At 47.0% G+C, this 16,758-nt stretch overlaps 5 protein-coding genes across 5 annotated transcripts; 4 read left to right on the forward strand and 1 right to left on the reverse strand.

Moving 5' to 3' along the window:
* Positions 1–2,137: 2,137 nt before the first annotated feature.
* On the forward strand, positions 2,138–4,506 carry FSST1_005808 (uncharacterized protein; the record flags this gene model as incomplete). Its single annotated transcript, XM_083232119.1, has 4 exons — positions 2,138–2,252; positions 2,337–2,353; positions 2,406–2,516; positions 2,581–4,506. The coding sequence occupies 4 exons, from the start codon at positions 2,138–2,140 to the stop codon at positions 4,504–4,506; spliced, it is 2,169 nt and encodes a 722-aa protein (XP_083089238.1).
* Positions 4,507–6,718: 2,212 nt separating this feature from the next.
* FSST1_005809 (acyl-CoA N-acyltransferase) lies at positions 6,719–7,672 on the forward strand (the record flags this gene model as incomplete). The annotated part of the gene is made up of 3 exons (XM_083232120.1): positions 6,719–6,866; positions 6,958–7,408; positions 7,465–7,672. The coding sequence occupies 3 exons, from the start codon at positions 6,719–6,721 to the stop codon at positions 7,670–7,672; spliced, it is 807 nt and encodes a 268-aa protein (XP_083089239.1).
* Positions 7,673–8,042: 370 nt separating this feature from the next.
* Positions 8,043–9,744, reverse strand: FSST1_005810 (imidazoleglycerol-phosphate synthase; the record flags this gene model as incomplete). Its single annotated transcript, XM_083232121.1, has 2 exons — positions 8,043–9,569; positions 9,622–9,744. 2 exons carry the CDS (start codon positions 9,742–9,744, stop codon positions 8,043–8,045), a joined length of 1,650 nt encoding a protein of 549 aa, XP_083089240.1.
* Positions 9,745–10,263: 519 nt separating this feature from the next.
* FSST1_005811 (TFIIIC subunit 6 family protein) lies at positions 10,264–11,514 on the forward strand (the record flags this gene model as incomplete). Its single annotated transcript, XM_083232122.1, has 2 exons — positions 10,264–10,383; positions 10,441–11,514. The coding sequence occupies 2 exons, from the start codon at positions 10,264–10,266 to the stop codon at positions 11,512–11,514; spliced, it is 1,194 nt and encodes a 397-aa protein (XP_083089241.1).
* Positions 11,515–13,414: 1,900 nt separating this feature from the next.
* Positions 13,415–14,914, forward strand: FSST1_005812 (uncharacterized protein; the record flags this gene model as incomplete). Its single annotated transcript, XM_083232125.1, has 1 exon — positions 13,415–14,914. The coding sequence occupies one exon, from the start codon at positions 13,415–13,417 to the stop codon at positions 14,912–14,914; it is 1,500 nt and encodes a 499-aa protein (XP_083089242.1).
* Between the last annotated feature and the right edge of the window lie 1,844 nt (positions 14,915–16,758).

Here is a 16,758-nt window from a genome sequence, read left to right on the forward strand (position 1 = left end):
ATTACTAATAAAAATACTTTTTCCTTTATTATTAGCTTAATATTTTAATTTAATTTTTAATATAAAGTATTAAAATATTCTTTTTTTTAAATTATTTATTTAATATAATTTATTTTAATAAAATATAAAAAAATTAAAACCTTATAATTAAATTATATTAATATAATATTAAACTTATTATTATATATAAATATAAAGTTTTTATATATATTATTAATTTTTATATTTTAAAGCTTTTTCTATTAAAAAGTTAATTAATATAACTTTTTAATATATTTTTTATTATTAATTAATATAATAATTAGCTATTCTTTATTATTATATAAATTATTATTTTTATAAATTAAAGTATTAAAATTATTATTTTTAAGATTTAAATTTATTTAATATAATATATTATTAAAATTATTATTAATTAGCTTTTTTTATTATATAAATAATTAAATAAAAAGATTTATATATTATATTATTTTAATTATTAATATTAATAATTTTCTTATTTTTATTATTATATTATAAAAAAAAGAAGATTTTTTATTATTTATTTAAAGCTTTTATTTTAATATAAGGTTTTAATTTAATATTAAGCCTTATAATATTATTATATTACTATTATTAATTTATTATTATTCTATATTTACTATTAAGTATATAGCTCTTTTTAAAGTATTAGCTGCTATAAGGAAATAAAAGCACTGCTAAGCGGCCTACTTATTATTCCTTTAATATAAAGAAATATAAAACGACTAAGAATCCATGCCAGTCAATTTGCCTAGCTTATCCTAAACTGGGCATAACTACCATGTATATTGAAGTTAAATACTATCTAGCAACTCTGTAATTTTGAGCTGATAGGACCGATATAAACGGTTGTGGGTTACATCCCACTTACGAGACCATCCGTGAATGCCATGTTATGCAATCAGGGGTCTATGCACGTGGTTGCAGTTGAATAGGTGTATAAATGTTGAACTTCCAGGACTGGACATGGGATGAGTTATTTAACACGCACTTGACGATGTACCACTACAGGGACAAGTCTTGCAACGCAGAATGGAGGCAACATTTGATATTCACTGTAATGCAAACACCGAATTCGTTTATTTCGACTATGTCCATTATCATAACCGAAAACCACTGCTACAAAACAAAGCAATGGCGTACTATATGGATCTGCGACTCCCGCTAGATACCCTGGAGATTCTGGACAGTGAATCTCGGTCTTCACCTAAACCCTGTCTCACCCACGAGACTTGCCCCTGACGCTGTCGTCAAAATCCAACCAGCCAAGGCCGTCAATTCGCTTTCAACCAGTGGATGGACCAGGCGAGCCCATGCCTAGAACAAGTTGGGATAGTCAGACGGAACCTGACCTTACCTTACCTACTAGCCTACGTTAAGTGACTGGTGGATCTAAGCGGGCGGGCAACAGGATGGAACTCCACTGTGGCTTTAGGGGACGACAAACCTATCCCTGGGCAAGTTTCTAACTGCTAAAGGTTCAGGCCAGGGGCTTTTTTCTGAGTACAAGATCATATTTTGGCTGACTTTTAATTAATCCTTTTTCTGCAAATTTCTTTACATCTGGCTTTGGAAACTTGATAATCAATTCCAACAAGCTCTCCAATCTTACGTTTTTTTACCCGCACAAGGTAGTTGATTGATTGTTGGTTTCTACGCTGTGTCAGAGCCTAAGAAACCCGCGCTCTTCCCGCACCCGCATCCATTTGGACCTGAATCGCACGGCGCAACAAGTAACACCTCCTTCGTCAACCTTCATCCTCTTTCCTCCTTCTTTTCAGACCCATCAGCATTGCATGGTAACGTATCGCATCGCATTATATCGCATACCATTGCGTTACATATTACTTGCATCTGTTTCACATGCATTGCCGCCATAATTGCTTTTCCCGGCCATCCATTACATCAATCTCGACAACTTGCTTCTTCCCGTTGACGACCACCCCCATTCCGGCCTCCAGTCTCTGTACAGAGAGCATTCGAGTTTCCGACCGCCGAATTCGTACTACGCGAGCTCCACAAACGACCATAGGCTGTTACATTGCAAGATATATCGCGTTATTACCGCATTTCTTTTAGAGGTCATCGAAATCTTTGTCCATTTGACCCGTCGACAATGTCTGGTCTAATGAGCAAGCGCCAGCAGGCGCGGAATGAAAAGGCTCTGCAAGATCTTGTGCAGAATGTTCCGGGAAATAATATGTGTGCAGACTGCCATGCGCGTAACCCAGGTACGCCCCAGACATACAATGAAGCTCATCATGGGGCCGTCTGTAGAAGGTTCGGAATTCGCTAACGTGAACTGTCATCTTTAGCATGGGCATCATGGAGTGTAAGCATTTCTATGGCGTACCGAAATCGACTCTGACTAACTTCGTTATTAGCTCGGCGTTTTCTTATGCATGAGATGTGCTGCAATCCACCGAAAGCTTGGTACGCACATTTCCAAAGTCAAGTCCTTGAGTATGGACAGCTGGACCAACGAGCAAGTCGATGTGAGTAACGAGAATAATATCAGAGTCGCGTACGGGAGTATCTCTCAGCTTACACAACCAACAGAACATGAGGAAGGTTGGAAATATTACATCGAACAACTTATACAACCCTGAACATGGCAAGCCGCCTGTGCCCGTTGACGTGGACGAAGCCGATTCCGCGATGGAACGATTCATTCGACAGAAGTATATGAACAATACTGTTAATGGAACGGGAAAATCCAAGTCTCCGCATATGGGCGAGGGAAAACCTCCACCTTTGCCGCCAAAGAACTCGAAGTTCGGATTCCGATCTGCCTCGTCCATCTTTCCTCTGTCCTCCAAATCGAAGAAGGATGCCAAAACAATAGCGGCTGCTCAAGCTAGTCGCACCGAATCTCCAAGGCCGCCCAATAAGCCGTCCAAGGTTTTCGGCGCAACACTGGATCTCGACCAACCTGATGAGCTGGACCAGAAGATGGCCAGGCTACAGGACATGGGCTTTCAGGATGCTAAGAGGAATGCCTTGGTGCTGAAAGGTGTCAACGGCAACCTGGAAAGGGCGATCGAAACTCTTGTGCGATTAGGCGAGGGAAGTGGCCGTCCCTCTCCTCTTCCTACACCTTCACCTCGAGAACAGACTTTGCGTACATCAAGGTCCTTGACGCCTCTTACACCGAATTCTGGAGGGCTAGGACTCGGCGCAGGTCTCAGTGTACCTTCCCGTTCAGCCACAGACCGTCCGACTACTCCATCGAGTGCTTCGACGAATCCATTTGATAACCTAGGCACAGCTCCACCACAGACAGCTCACTCGACAGGGAGTCTCCAGAACCGGAACCCATACGGCCAGACAAATCCGTTTGGCGCACCCGTTGCGCAGGAGCAACAGCCGACCGATGCCTTCAGCCAGGCATTTCAAAATATGTCACTCTCCCCACAGCAGCCTTTGTTTCCTCACCATACTGGAGGACCGGTCCCGCAACCTGTCCAGCAGCCTACAGGATACCAGCAAGTGGCCCCTTCGGCACCCACGACTCCTGGTGGTTTCTCGGGCTTGGGTTTTAGCAACAACATGACATACCCCCAGCCACTCCAAGCGCAGTCGACAGGATACAACCCTTTCTTCACGAACCAGACTGTCGCGGTCCAACAGCAGCCTCAACAGTCAAATAATCCTTTCCCCCAAGTCAACACCAACCAAGCGTCCGCAGGATACAATCCATTCACCCGATCTCCGACTCGGATAGCATCGCCCAGTCTTGGCCAGATCCCAGAGCAAACACAGAGCTCTTTCCAGAACCCAGCCGTATATCAGGCCTCTGCAGTATATCAAAGCTCTGCCGTGTATCAGAGCCCGGCACCTCTGAGCCCCCCTGAAACTACTACGAACCCTTTCTTCGCGAATGCTGGCCAGTCCACAGCACAAACAGGACAGCAAGTATTTGGTCAGCAGCCTGTTATGCAGCCGATGCAGAATCAGGCCCAAGCGAGCAACAATCCATTTGCCCAACAACAGACTGGGCAGCAGTTCTATGGGCAGCAGCAGATGCCACACATACAACAACAGCAAATGCCACAGCAGCAGATGCCACAACAGCAACAGCAACCGCAGTTCTACCAGCCCCAGAGACCCGACAAAGCCTCGATTATGGCGCTCTTCAACAATTACCCGCAAGCAACTCCCCAGCAAGCAAGTGTCGATTCAACACAGTCTTCTTACCAGACAGCACAAGCTCATCAACCACAACAGCCAACCATACCCGAGAACCAACCAATGGCTCCTGTGCAGCAGAACCACAGTGTTCACCCGCCAATGTCATCTGGAACGAATCCGTTCATGACAAACGCATCTGCTGCCAATTCCATTGCAAGCCCAAACGCTACGGCTACTTCGGATCCTTTTGCTGCTCGGAGCCGGGAGAGTATGAACCTTGGTATGGACCTCGCATGGACAAATGGTCGACACAGCCCGGATGCATTTGCAAGCCTCAGTGCCCGCCACGGATAATAGTACCGTAATAGAATGTGCATTTGAATACAAATATGTCCAGGATAGTACATATATGACACAGGAGATGTGGGAACACTGTATGATAGTATAATAATGTCTCTTTTGGCTAGTTGCGTTGAAGATCTTGGTTCAGGTTGCACTAGACTCGTATTTTCGTGTAACTGAATGGGATTACAGGATGCATTGGTTAAATTGGACCTGGCCGAGTAATAGAGGCCAAGAATACAGCATAGCCATAACGGTGAATGGTGATGAGCATGTCCCCGGCGTGATGAAGTCGCGGAAACACTCTTCCAATCAGGGACTTTTCTCGGTAGACTATTTGCTGATAGGAGGACACGAGACAGAGATTGGTCCCTTTGTTATGGTTTATACTGAATAAAACCTTGTTCAGCTTCCAAATTCTCTGCCATACTTTGGGTATCGCGTGGGATTAGTTGGCATCTAAAGTAATGCAATTGAGCCGGGCCGATATAGCTTGTTCTGAACCTCATATAGCAGGTGCATGAAGCTAGCAAGGAGGGAAGGATGTGGCCGTTGGAGGCCAAGGTCGAACTGAGTATTTAGCATGTTGATCATGCTTCATCTCTGCAGCAGCTAGGATGGGTATTTTGATATAGAGTAGTCTCGGTCCGGATGCATTCCCGAAGAGAACCAAAACGCGGGGTTGGGCACGGCGCCATCATGTCGGGACCACAGCGTGTCCACCAATCAACTTACACGACGGGGGCATTTAGTCCGGAGATAGATAGACATTGCTATGAGTTGGGTTGGGTCGGGTTGGGTTGAGTTGGCCGAGAATGCCGCCCTTAATTGTTACCTCTGGCATTGTAGACAGGGAGGATCATGAAAATTGCATGAAACTGTCAATTGGATCGATCATGAAAATTTTGATCATGTGATTGATCACTGTGGAGGACGCCCCAGATAATTGCAGTCTTTTTACACTGTAGGTGTATCATGCAATTCTGAACAAGACCTCTCCAGATTCCCATCACACAATGTAGAAGTGGCACAGCACAACCCAGCGGTATGAAGAACTGAATACAGTAATTGCTGTACAATGCATCCGTAGCGTGTAACTCTGCTGTTCGTTACTAACACAGTATGTAAGCGAGGAAGAACATCACTTTACAAAGACGCTCGCAGAGAATTCTAGACTCTTCCGGGTTGGGTGGTAGCAATTGCGTGAGACAGTCTTGGAAGTATTGAGTTGCAACGGTGATGTGCAACCAAAAAAAAAAAAAAAAAGACATACATGGACAGTCTGGACTGCCCTTAACAATAAGCCTGCGTTCATTCGTGAAACACTTTTAGACTCTGTATGACCATCAAGTTTTTGTCGTTCGTTACTCTGTAGCTGGCAACTAACATTCTCAGCCCTTGACCAGTAGGCCTTACCATGTGCCGCGGAGGCGTTCGCGTTAGTGCGAAAGCGTGCGCTAGGTTTAGAAGAATGCTTGGCTAGCAAGGTAGGTATTATGATTTATTTTGATGAGAAATGAGTTGAAATTCCACTGATAATCATTGGGAAACAAGATTGTTACAAATTGCAAGATGCTCATCAAGTTTGTGACGAGATGACGATATCTTGGCTGTGATCAACAACAACTCATCCAAGGATTTCTTTCCATTTCGCTCGGTTCAACTCACATCAGCGTTTGCCAAGATAAGAAAGTCGCACTGTACAACGCCTGTCCATCCACTGGAATTGCTAAACTGTTGCTGTTACCCCGGCTCCAATGGATGCCACCCAATGTAGGTGGGTGTGGCAAGCGCTACCTCCACTGTGGTGCACAAAATTCCAGAGCCTCAGGTGAGGGGTCCACACAAATCGCTGTTCCTCCTGCCCCGAGCGTCAGATTCATGGGCTTTTGTCGCTCCCCCTTCAAGGCCTGACACACTCAATTCTCAGTATTTATCCTCGTCTTCGCCCGTCACACCGCTGCCACAATCTTGACTTCTACTCTACTCCAAGCTGAAAGACATTCTCCACGAGTTTACCAAGACACGAAACTAAACGTCGCCGCACGTATCCACACTTTCGCCTCCAAACAAATAACACAAATCTTTTAAAAGGATTTCCAACCCGTTTATTTCGAGCCACCTCAATCAAACGTTACCAGTCAACCTCTCTCCGCCGATCAACAACCTCGGTCCTTTCCCAACTATCACCACTTTAGTCGATACCCAGGAAACATCACCAGCAATGGCGCCAATGAATAATCAGAATTTGAATTACAGTAGTAATTATGGCGAGGCCGCTGCCCAGAAGGTCAATGTCCTTGCCTCTTGCTACCTCGTCGACTCTGCCGCCAACCTCAAGGGCCTCCACTACTGCACTACCGGGGTTGCAGGTACGTTATCTCTATAAAACACTACATCTGCGTCATGATCCTAACTCTGTGCTACAGGGGCCGAGTGGTATTCCTGAGGTCCCTTCCTCAGGATTACCCTCCCCTCCAACAAGCCCCCCCCTCGCCGCATTAACCTCGTCTAACGAGCTCGCTCTCTTGCCCAAGAACAAGAAGCGAGAAATCCCAGGCCGGCGCCTGGGCCGACGAGGGGGGGCAGCACTTTCGATCAGGGAAGAATGTGAGAGATTCTTTTGCGAGTCCATGAAGGCGACGTTCCACGGTGAGAGGAATTCGTCCATGAATGGCTCCGGCCTGTCTGGTGCTTTTTTACCAACGCCGCCGTCCGATGACCGGCTTCCCGAACACTTCAAGCCTGTTTCCGATGACAAGCTATCTGCCTACGACATAACCGCTTGGCTGGAGGTTTGGGACTATGCCGGCGGTGCGAGCTTCCGTGCCTTTGTTGCTGATGATGGAGAGGAGAAATCTCTCTTTGTCTTCTTCGACGTTGAAGGCGTTCTCGGCCGAGACCTGAAAAAGGCGTATGTTTTCTCCCTTTGATCCTGATCTGTCGCATCTCGCTAACACAATATCACAGTCTCATGGCCCTTATCGAATTGGCCGACGGTCCTTTGGACTGTGCTCACATTGTTACCTGTATTGACAGGCGTATTCCCGCGGATGACGTCCACTCTCTGTCAAAGAGCCTTCAGTGGGTTGGCTTCGACATGGTTACCTTGGATCACTGGGCCCATGATCTTGATGTTACGAGCAAGAAGTGGATGTTGATGGGCATGGAGCTATAGGCAACGAGTTGCTTCTTTTATGGAGTTTGGGAGTGGTTGTGTTCTTTGTCTCTTGTCATTTTACTTTCGTTGGTGTTTTCCAAAATTTAGCCTGGAGGCTCGCTCGGCGACTTGCTCTGCTATGCTCGAAGAGTCTGTTAGCAATGACGTTGAGTCGTAAGTTCAACACACTCATCTTGGCGCATCTTTCCTGTTGAAGGATTTCGAAGGTGTTGGAGCGTATTGGTGTCTCTGTGTTATACTGAAGCTCTTATGGTTATGACTCTTTATCCAGTACAGCATGCCTTCTAGTTGAAATTATACCAAAGCGATATTTACCGAATTCAAGAATTTGTCTATAAACTTATTCTTTGTTCTATTTCAAAAAGCCCTAAAAGCCCTCTTCGAACTGCCTCACCTTGAGACCCTTTTGTTGTAGGTAATCCTTCACTTGCTTGACTGTGTACTCGCCGCGGTGAAACATTCCAGCACCCAAAGCGGCATCTGTTGAAGTCTTTTGGAATACATCCTCAAAGTGAGCCGGGTTGCCAGCACCACTTGAGGCGATGACGGGAATCTTGACAGCTCCCTTGACCTGGTTGATGAGCTCGAAGTCGAACCCACTGTTGGTGCCGTCCTTGTCAATGCAGTTGAGGAGGATCTCTCCGGTTCCCATCGCCTCGACAGCTTGCACAAGCTCGACTACATCCATATCCCGAGTTTCACGGCCACCCTTGATTGTGCAGGCGTACCAACAGTACTCCTCGCCCTTGGGACCGGGGAACTGCGTCTTGACGATGTTGTGTCGGGTAGCATCTGGCTTGGGAACATAGACACGTTTGGGATCGACGCTCACAACAACGGCCTGGTTACCATAGGCCCGGGAAATCTGCTCAATGGCAGTGTTGCCAAAGAGTTTACGGCCGAGAGAGTAGTACTCTTCGGCAGCAAGAACAGCGTCAGACCCGATCGAGACCTTATCGGCTCCAGACTTGAAGTACATGGTGGCAATCTCAAGCGCTGAAACCTTTGTGCCGTCAGTGTCCACGGTGTCACGGATACCACCACCAATGGTCAGGGGCACAAAAACAGTGCGAGACGTCTGACGAACGACCTCAAGCATGGGGAGATCGGCAACTGGGCAGTCTCGGAAAGAAGTGATGTTAAGGAACGTGACCTCGTCCGCCCCAGATTCGTAGTATCGCTTAGCCATCTCGACAGGCTTGCCCAGGTTGCGCACGTTGCGATCGTCGCCCTTTTCGCGGACATCGTACTGATCACCCTTTGTAACGACAAGATCGCCTTGGTCATTTGTGCGCACATCCAAGCATGCAATGACTCGTCGTGTCAGGCTGTCCTCAAACTTGACGGGAGCATTGGCGACAGCTTCGTCGACTACATTGCCGAGGGTTTTCAGACCTTCACCTGTGAGAAAGGCCCGGAGAGTCCTTAGACCGGCAGCGCCAGACTTCTCTGGGTGGAATTGGGTTGCGTAGATATTGCCCTTGGCGATGGCACCTACGAAAGTCTCGGTGCCGTAGGTGCCAGTCGCAACAGCCCATCCTTGCGACTCGAGCTCCCCTGGCTTGTACGGGCACTTGTAGGAGTGAACATAGTAATACTTTGAGTCGGGTTGAAGGTCGTACATGGCCTTACCAGCAGTGAAGGCATTGTTCCAACCAATGTGAGGCACCGATTTACTTGAGTCGTCGAATCTATCCAAAGCAGCTGGCACGACTCCGAGACCGGGGATGTCAGGATCCTCGACAGAACCCTGGAAGAGAGCCTGTAGGCCAACGCAAACACCGAAAAAGGGCTTCCCATCGGCAATGTGCTTCTTGATAGGCTCTAGGTAGCCGGCCTGAGAAAGCTGGGAAAGACAATGGCCGAAGTGGCCGACACCGGGGAGGATGAGTTTCTGAAGCGCATCAGTCTTGATGGACACATAAAAGGGGAGAGTCTCGCCGAACCTCTGCATTGGGAACGTCCTCTGGAGATCGAACCCATTCGACCTCGTAGCCACACTTTTCAATGGCATTCACCAGACTCCTGATGTTGCCGGCAACATAATCTAATAGGTGCACAGTGGGCATCTTGCTCTTGAATATATGTAAAGAAGATTGGAGAATGGAGGCTTGAGACTCGTCTCTCAGTAAAAGGAAACTATGACTGTTAAATACAACATAAAAAGAGAAGCGTTGGATGACTCAAGGGCGTGTTTTTGAAAACGTCAAGAAAGATATGGCCAAGTTCAAAATCCAATAAGACTCATCAAATGCTGTAACCCAGCCTGATAGTGATAGCGGGGCAGGGGTGGACAGAAGCTGCCCCGCCTGATCCCTGCAATTATCAACTTTTCCTACAAAGTGCCATCTTTGACCGACTTTGAGGCCCCAATTGGTAAGTACCTTGGCTATAAGCCTTAAGTTTCGCGACCAAACCTCTGCCTTTTGTCAACAAAAGCATTATAGACTTTCAAGCACCGTCACTTTCAAAGCTACAGATGCGCTGATGCCAATACGAATCGTTCATACACACCTAAATCCTACCGGGCCATTTATTCTATACAATTCACCATCCTAACATTACTTGAGCGACCCGGCGCATACAGCATGGCCACACCAGACGCGGCGAGGTCGGCTGAGACGGCGGCAATCCTCAAGATTGGAGAACAATTAGAAAAAGATGACCAAGAAGAATGGGAATACGAATATTCGACCACTGAAACAGAAGTACTACTCAATTGAGAACTACACGCTCGCCTGAAACAACCAGCTGACTGTTACTAGACCTATTATTTAACACTTGATCTCTCATATCCCGAATTCAAAGACAGACAACCACGAACACCGCACCATAGTCGAGGTGGATACTACAAAACTTGGCTGGACCATAATCCTAGTTGGAGAGGCCTTCGCGCTGCGGAGGATAATGAGGATGATAACGACATCGACAACGACCCTTTGCCGGAACCAGAGGCTGACGACGACGAACCCGAAATCGACCCGGCCCTGAGCAACGACAAAGGCAAAGGAGTTGATCGCGGCGATACAGTGGACGATACAAAGGAGAATGGGAACAAGACCCGTAATGAGACTGAGGACATTCAGATATTGGAACTGCATTCGCCGCACCCGATTATATCGTACAAAGGTCGAACTTTTGAGGGCTCATGGGCCGAGGTTGTTGGTACTGAAGGAATCTTTACATCGCGCGATATCGAGAACCCCCTTCCTGCTCTACGCAGTCTAGAAGGAAACGTTGACTTTCTGGGCGCTTGCGCCTCGAGGATTGCGACTAAGGAGACCATTGGTAAGCCTAATATTATTCGGGAGGATCCGCTAGCTGCCATCAGAGAGGAATGGAACATTAGAATTCCCGTCGGAAAGGACAGGTCAGGCGAGCGAGCTCAGCAGACGCGATTCTTGGAAAATCTGATGGCGCTCAAGAAGAGGAAGGGCGAGACGGATCAAGTCACCGTATGGGCAAAAGATGGCGAAGGACAAGATTTCAAGGACAATCGAGACCCCGAATACAAACCTAGGCGGAGGAGGAGACTGCTGAACGAAGACGGAGAGGAAGTCATTCCCAAACGAGAGAGGCGGCGTGCAAGTGGACGTAGGGGTGGACGGCCGAGACTTCGAGCCGGTCAGGGTCGCGGTCGCGGATCAGAGGCCGGTTCGACGACCTTGACGCCATCTATAGGAAGAGACCTAGAGGGTCCATATCCCGAAGGCCACCTGTCGACTCCTACTCCGAGCAGATGGAATGACCTGCATGGAGGGGAATACGACGAGATGGACCAGTATGATGAGAGCGAGACTACTGATGATGAAGACGAAGATATGTCAAACGCTGAATAAGTATTGGCCAGGTAGTTGCGGGCCAAGACCTTTCAGGACGTCTGAGTCTGGCGCAGTTGGGTCTAAGAAGCCATAGATGGATGGAGGTATGAGTTTATGATACCCGTGGTGCATCATTGCCCACATTGAATGACATGTTTTATATTACCATGCTTCCATTCGTCACTTGATGTGATTCCGTTTCTCTTGAGGGCTATTAAGAGCACTCTTCCGATACAAGAAAGATCATGAGCACCTTTAGCCTGACTACTGCTGGTCAGCAGTTATGCGGTCAACGTTAAGCGTTAGCTGTTAGGCTCAAGTCGCTTCTTGTTCACCGACAAGAACATGCGCTCCAGCTCGCAAGTACCATATGGCGGTGATAGAAGTACCAAGGTCTTGGAAACGTTTTGTTCTGATTACGTTGGCTCTTTGCGATGTCTCAATTCAAACTGGAATATGTCCTCAAGCTGGATCAGCAAGGGATTTCGGACTATGGAACCGAGAGTTTCCTATTTACTACTGCAGCTCGTATGTGGCATTATGATAATTCGGCCAGTATGAGACGGTCGCAGCCAGTGATATGAGCTCGTGGGGACGTCTCGTGAGCCGAGTGACTACAAGTATCCGTGTTTCTGGTGTCTTAAACCGCTCTGTAAGACTGCAGCCCAAGGCCTTTTTGGTATCAGTAATTCACTTAGTTATAAAGCAGCAAAGTGTGTCGTGACTCGCAGACATAGAATGATCATGTCACTCAGCACAATTCCCCCGCCTTTCTCGTGCGTTCGTCCATCCGTCCTAATTCTGCTGAAGATCATTTGTTCGGAACGAGAACTGACAGTGAACAGGTAAATGCATCTGATTCTCTTAGAGGAATAGAAGCATCGTACTCGGGATCGCAAGCTCAGCGTTATTAAACCCCTGCATGTCCTTTTGGATGGGGTTTAATACGGGTTTGCGTGTATTTCTGGCAAGAAGGTCTAACTAGTCGGTCCATTCCAGGGTCGTAGCGATGCTGGGGTTCTTGGATGGAGGCTCTGAGTAGGACAAGAGGGGTCTCCAAGTACGCTAAAACATTTTCCACAGGAAGCAAGCACATGGGCATGAGGTTCGAGATCTTTGGTTGCATTTGAAATGGTACTATTGTATGTACCTGTCCATGTAACGCTGCTTCTAAAACTTGGCAAAAATGTCTGAATCCGGAAGTGAGTTTGACCTGTGGCTTGCTATTGTCTAGATGTTTGAGTATACCAAACTTTGAGGAGAACCCCATCAAGTATGGATGTTTGAGTAAGTCATTCATCGGCACTTGGGGGAGCAAGGAACCTCCACATGGAACGCCCATGGATGTCAATACCCCAGATTCAATGGGCAAAATTTCTACGTATTCGTACTCGACACCTGTAAAGACTTAGTCTTGGTATTTGGTGATTGGCGTCTTATGGGCAACAAAGAAACAAGAAACAGTCCTGTCAGGTACACACCCAAGACCTGTTCTGGGCTGTAAGTTTGCAGTTCCATTGCCAAAAAGGTCAAGTACCTGCATTACTCCTCTCCCTCCACTTACTACAGTACCTCATGGGTCACTGCGGACTCCGCCAATCTATCCGTACCCTTGTCGATCAACGGCCATGACTATTGCGCACGCTTCTTTTCTTCCATCAACTTAGTCAAAGGCTTTTTCTTCTTTCTTTCATTCCTTTCTTTCTCCATATCATTCAACGGCATGCCGACAGCGGCACCGACTCTCTTCGCTCCCCTTCATTCGTGATGCCTGTATAGCCGGCCTATCCTGACTTAGACCCTTCTTCCTATACTCCGACCGCTTCCGCCCTGTCGCTATCGCTATCGAAAACTCAATACTCTATCTTGCTCAATTCCTACAAATCCCACATCATATGAGTTTGTCGTCGCAATAACCATGATTTGGTTACGCCGCTTCTCCATATTGCTAGCTTTTGTGCTGCTTGTCTCGTTTGGCGCATGGCTGCTCCCTCGAGTGCTAGACCCAACGGATAAAGGCCCAGAGAGACGAGAAAGAGACCGACGCTGGGTTAATAGCAGCCCATACTTTCTGGATCGTCAAGCCTGTCTCTGGATGAGCTTGTGCGGACTGCACCACTTGCGCAGTGACCCTGCTACTCGTGGGAGCAATGACGACGAGGAGCCTGAATGGGGGGATTTGAAGCGCCGTTCTCTAGCCTGGGAGCCAGAGGAACTTCCACGTCAAGATCATAAGCGCAACACAAATCAGCGTCGCCGGATTCTCCGCGACATCCCCGATTATGTTACCAAGCATGCGCCTTTGGTTCATCTGTATTCTGGAGAGGAGTTTTGGCCTTCAGATATCCGTCAGCATGTCGAACACATGACCGCATATGCTAGCGATGAGCTTATCAACTCTACTGAGAAATGGACCCTTCACAATTTGCACCAACTAAACAAGTACTCCGGCAACATTACTCTCCGAAGCGACAATGATGTTGAGTCTAGACCCGATTGGCTACACAGTCATTACAACATTCCCAAACCGTTCCCGGATGATCACGACGGAGAGCAGGACACCGAAATACCGATAGGACATCCTCAAGGGCAACCGGAGTCTCGTGAACCCAGCACTTGGTATGATGTCGGCAAGGACCGTCCTGTACACAAGATTTCGGATCCCAGGCATCGCAAATTCCAAAACGGTCGTCGCTCGGAATCTTATGGCCACAGGCCAGACGAAAATGGCTATTCGGCCGCTCCAGCCGTACTGGTAGTTGTTGATAAAGGATCCGGTATTGTGGACGCTTTCTGGTTCTTTTTCTATTCGTATAATCTTGGCCAAACCGTCTTGGGGATTCGTTTTGGCAACCATGTGGGTGACTGGGAGCATTGCATGGTGCGCTTCGAGCACGGCATTCCCCGTGGTGTGTTCTTTTCAGAACATGAGGGTGGGCAAGCATACGCCTTTGAGGCTGTTGAGAAGCGCGGAGAACGACCCGTCATCTATTCCGCCGTTGGATCGCACGCGATGTACGCTCTACCAGGCAAGCATCCTTACATTCTCCCCTTCAAGCTCCTCAAGGATGTTACAGATAAGGGGCCCTTGTGGGATCCGTCTCTTAACAACTACGCATATCATTACGATTACACAAAGGAAGGCGGCCACGAACCGGACGATACGGAGGAACCTCTGAGTCTCGTTCCCGCAGCCTCAAATCCACATGCACCAACCTCCTGGTTCCATTACCGCGGACATTGGGGTGACGAAGTATACTCCCTCGCTGACCCTCGTCAATGGCGCTTCTTTGGACAGTATCACTACGTCACTGGCCCTGACGGACCCGTGTTCAAGACGCTTGATCGTGGCAAGATGTGCCAGAAGCAGAGTTGCAAAATTCTCTACAACCTTGACCCCAAAAACACTTGGTATTAAACAAGATACTGCCAGCTCGGTTTTATGTTGTTTCATTAGCGTTGGCACAAGGCTTCAGTAGAAACCTTGATGATATCATTAATTTAGACGAATGCATCGAGATAGCGGATCCAGCCATGGATCCCAAGATGCCCTCCAGAGCGGGAATTACTTTTTGGATAGAACGGCATGACTGCGGCGTTGAACTCTTGGGATTTCCATTTTTAGATAGAGTTCTGATCTGGCTTGCTTGATGCAAAGACTTAAGCCAAGGAGGTGGGTTGGATACTTTGATGACGGGCATTTGATACCTGGATACCACTTTATCATGCCTCAACCTTAGACACGTTATGATTCTTACTTATGATTGCCCAGTATATAAATAAAACAGTCACTGAATTTATCTCTGCGGCATTGAATGCTTCCAACATCGTAGACAGAAGGCGCTACAGCTGTCAAACCTGCACTAGTGTACAAGATTCTCATCGCATAACCCAACTGTTGTAAGATGGACCAGCGAACTCAAGCTTTAATGCACATACCGCAATATGCGCGAACTCATCATGGCCTGGCATCAACGCATGACACCGGGCCGGATGATGCGGCTGATGATTAGATCCCTGTCATTAAGCCATAAGACTAACAATACAATATTTGTTTCAACCTGTTTCATGGATAGTGCCGGGCGGTTATAACGTGTGCACATCATTGTCTGCAAAGAAGCATCTTTTCGGATACCGAGCTTTTTCATGCAGTGACCCCAATCGAGGCAGTCCATAGTTTGATGAAGCGTCTCTGCATTTAACCAAGTCTGGAATTCCAATCATGTGCTAACTTATTAGCCGCTTTTGAAAAGAGACGTTGATAGTTTCAGAATTTAACTAGGTGGCACCAAACGTCTCTAAGCTTTGTACTATCCAAACGTCAAGTTTAGTGCGTTAGGACCATTGCATACATTCCCTGATTGTTCTAGAATAGTGGGTTAGAAGTATGATCGATCTAAGGGATATGTGCAGCAAGTATGCGGAAACCCACGTGTGGCCAATACTTGAACTCTGATATACCTACATAATACTTTGCTGGTATGCCCATGGGTCATTCTAATTGGGCATATCCTTCGTTCTCCATCCCACTCGACAACCTCTTAGTTCAGACTGGTATGTGATGACAAGAATCGTGTTTCATCATGATCCAACAGCCAATCAATAGTAGCTGTTATATGATGAACCCAACAGCATGCAGCAACGTATAGATGTTTGCTCCCCTTACGGTTTTCCAACCGTTGGTTACTTGAACTCTATCTGTACAAGAACTCGTGTGAGTTGGATACTACCAAGCCAGGAATAGTATTACACTGTGAGAGCTGAGCTTTTGGATGCTCCATTACCGTAGATGCATTCACTATTGACGTCTAATGGTCAGTATTGATAACCCTAGTCTAGTCAATCAGCCACCGGGAGCGGGAGATCTGTCCTTGCTATTGATAACATCGTCGAATTATGTAGATCGAGGGCGGACGCTAGAGGCAACCCATTCTATATCCGTCTATACGTTATATCTATACTACGGATACCATATTTCAGCTGAAGAAGAAATTCACTATGCAGGAGGTTCCAACAATTGATTCATAAAGTATGTATGCTTTTCGGGATGTCTTGGATCCGAGAGCGATCCTAGCTCGCGACTCCTTCTCCTATCAGAGATTAAACGACAAGTCAAAATATTTACAGGGCACAAAGTGCGTGCCCCTATTTTTCTGGCGTCCACCCATATTCATCGATCAATAGAAACGTTGCTGATCTCTGTTGCGGCTAAGAACTTGTATGTAACATGGTTAGAGCTTTTGAGAGGAGGGGAGCCTTTTC

This window comes from Fusarium sambucinum, chromosome I (genome assembly GCF_050947815.1).
Source record: "Fusarium sambucinum isolate potato_lamoka chromosome I, whole genome shotgun sequence".
Classification (NCBI taxonomy): domain Eukaryota; kingdom Fungi; phylum Ascomycota; class Sordariomycetes; order Hypocreales; family Nectriaceae; genus Fusarium; species Fusarium sambucinum.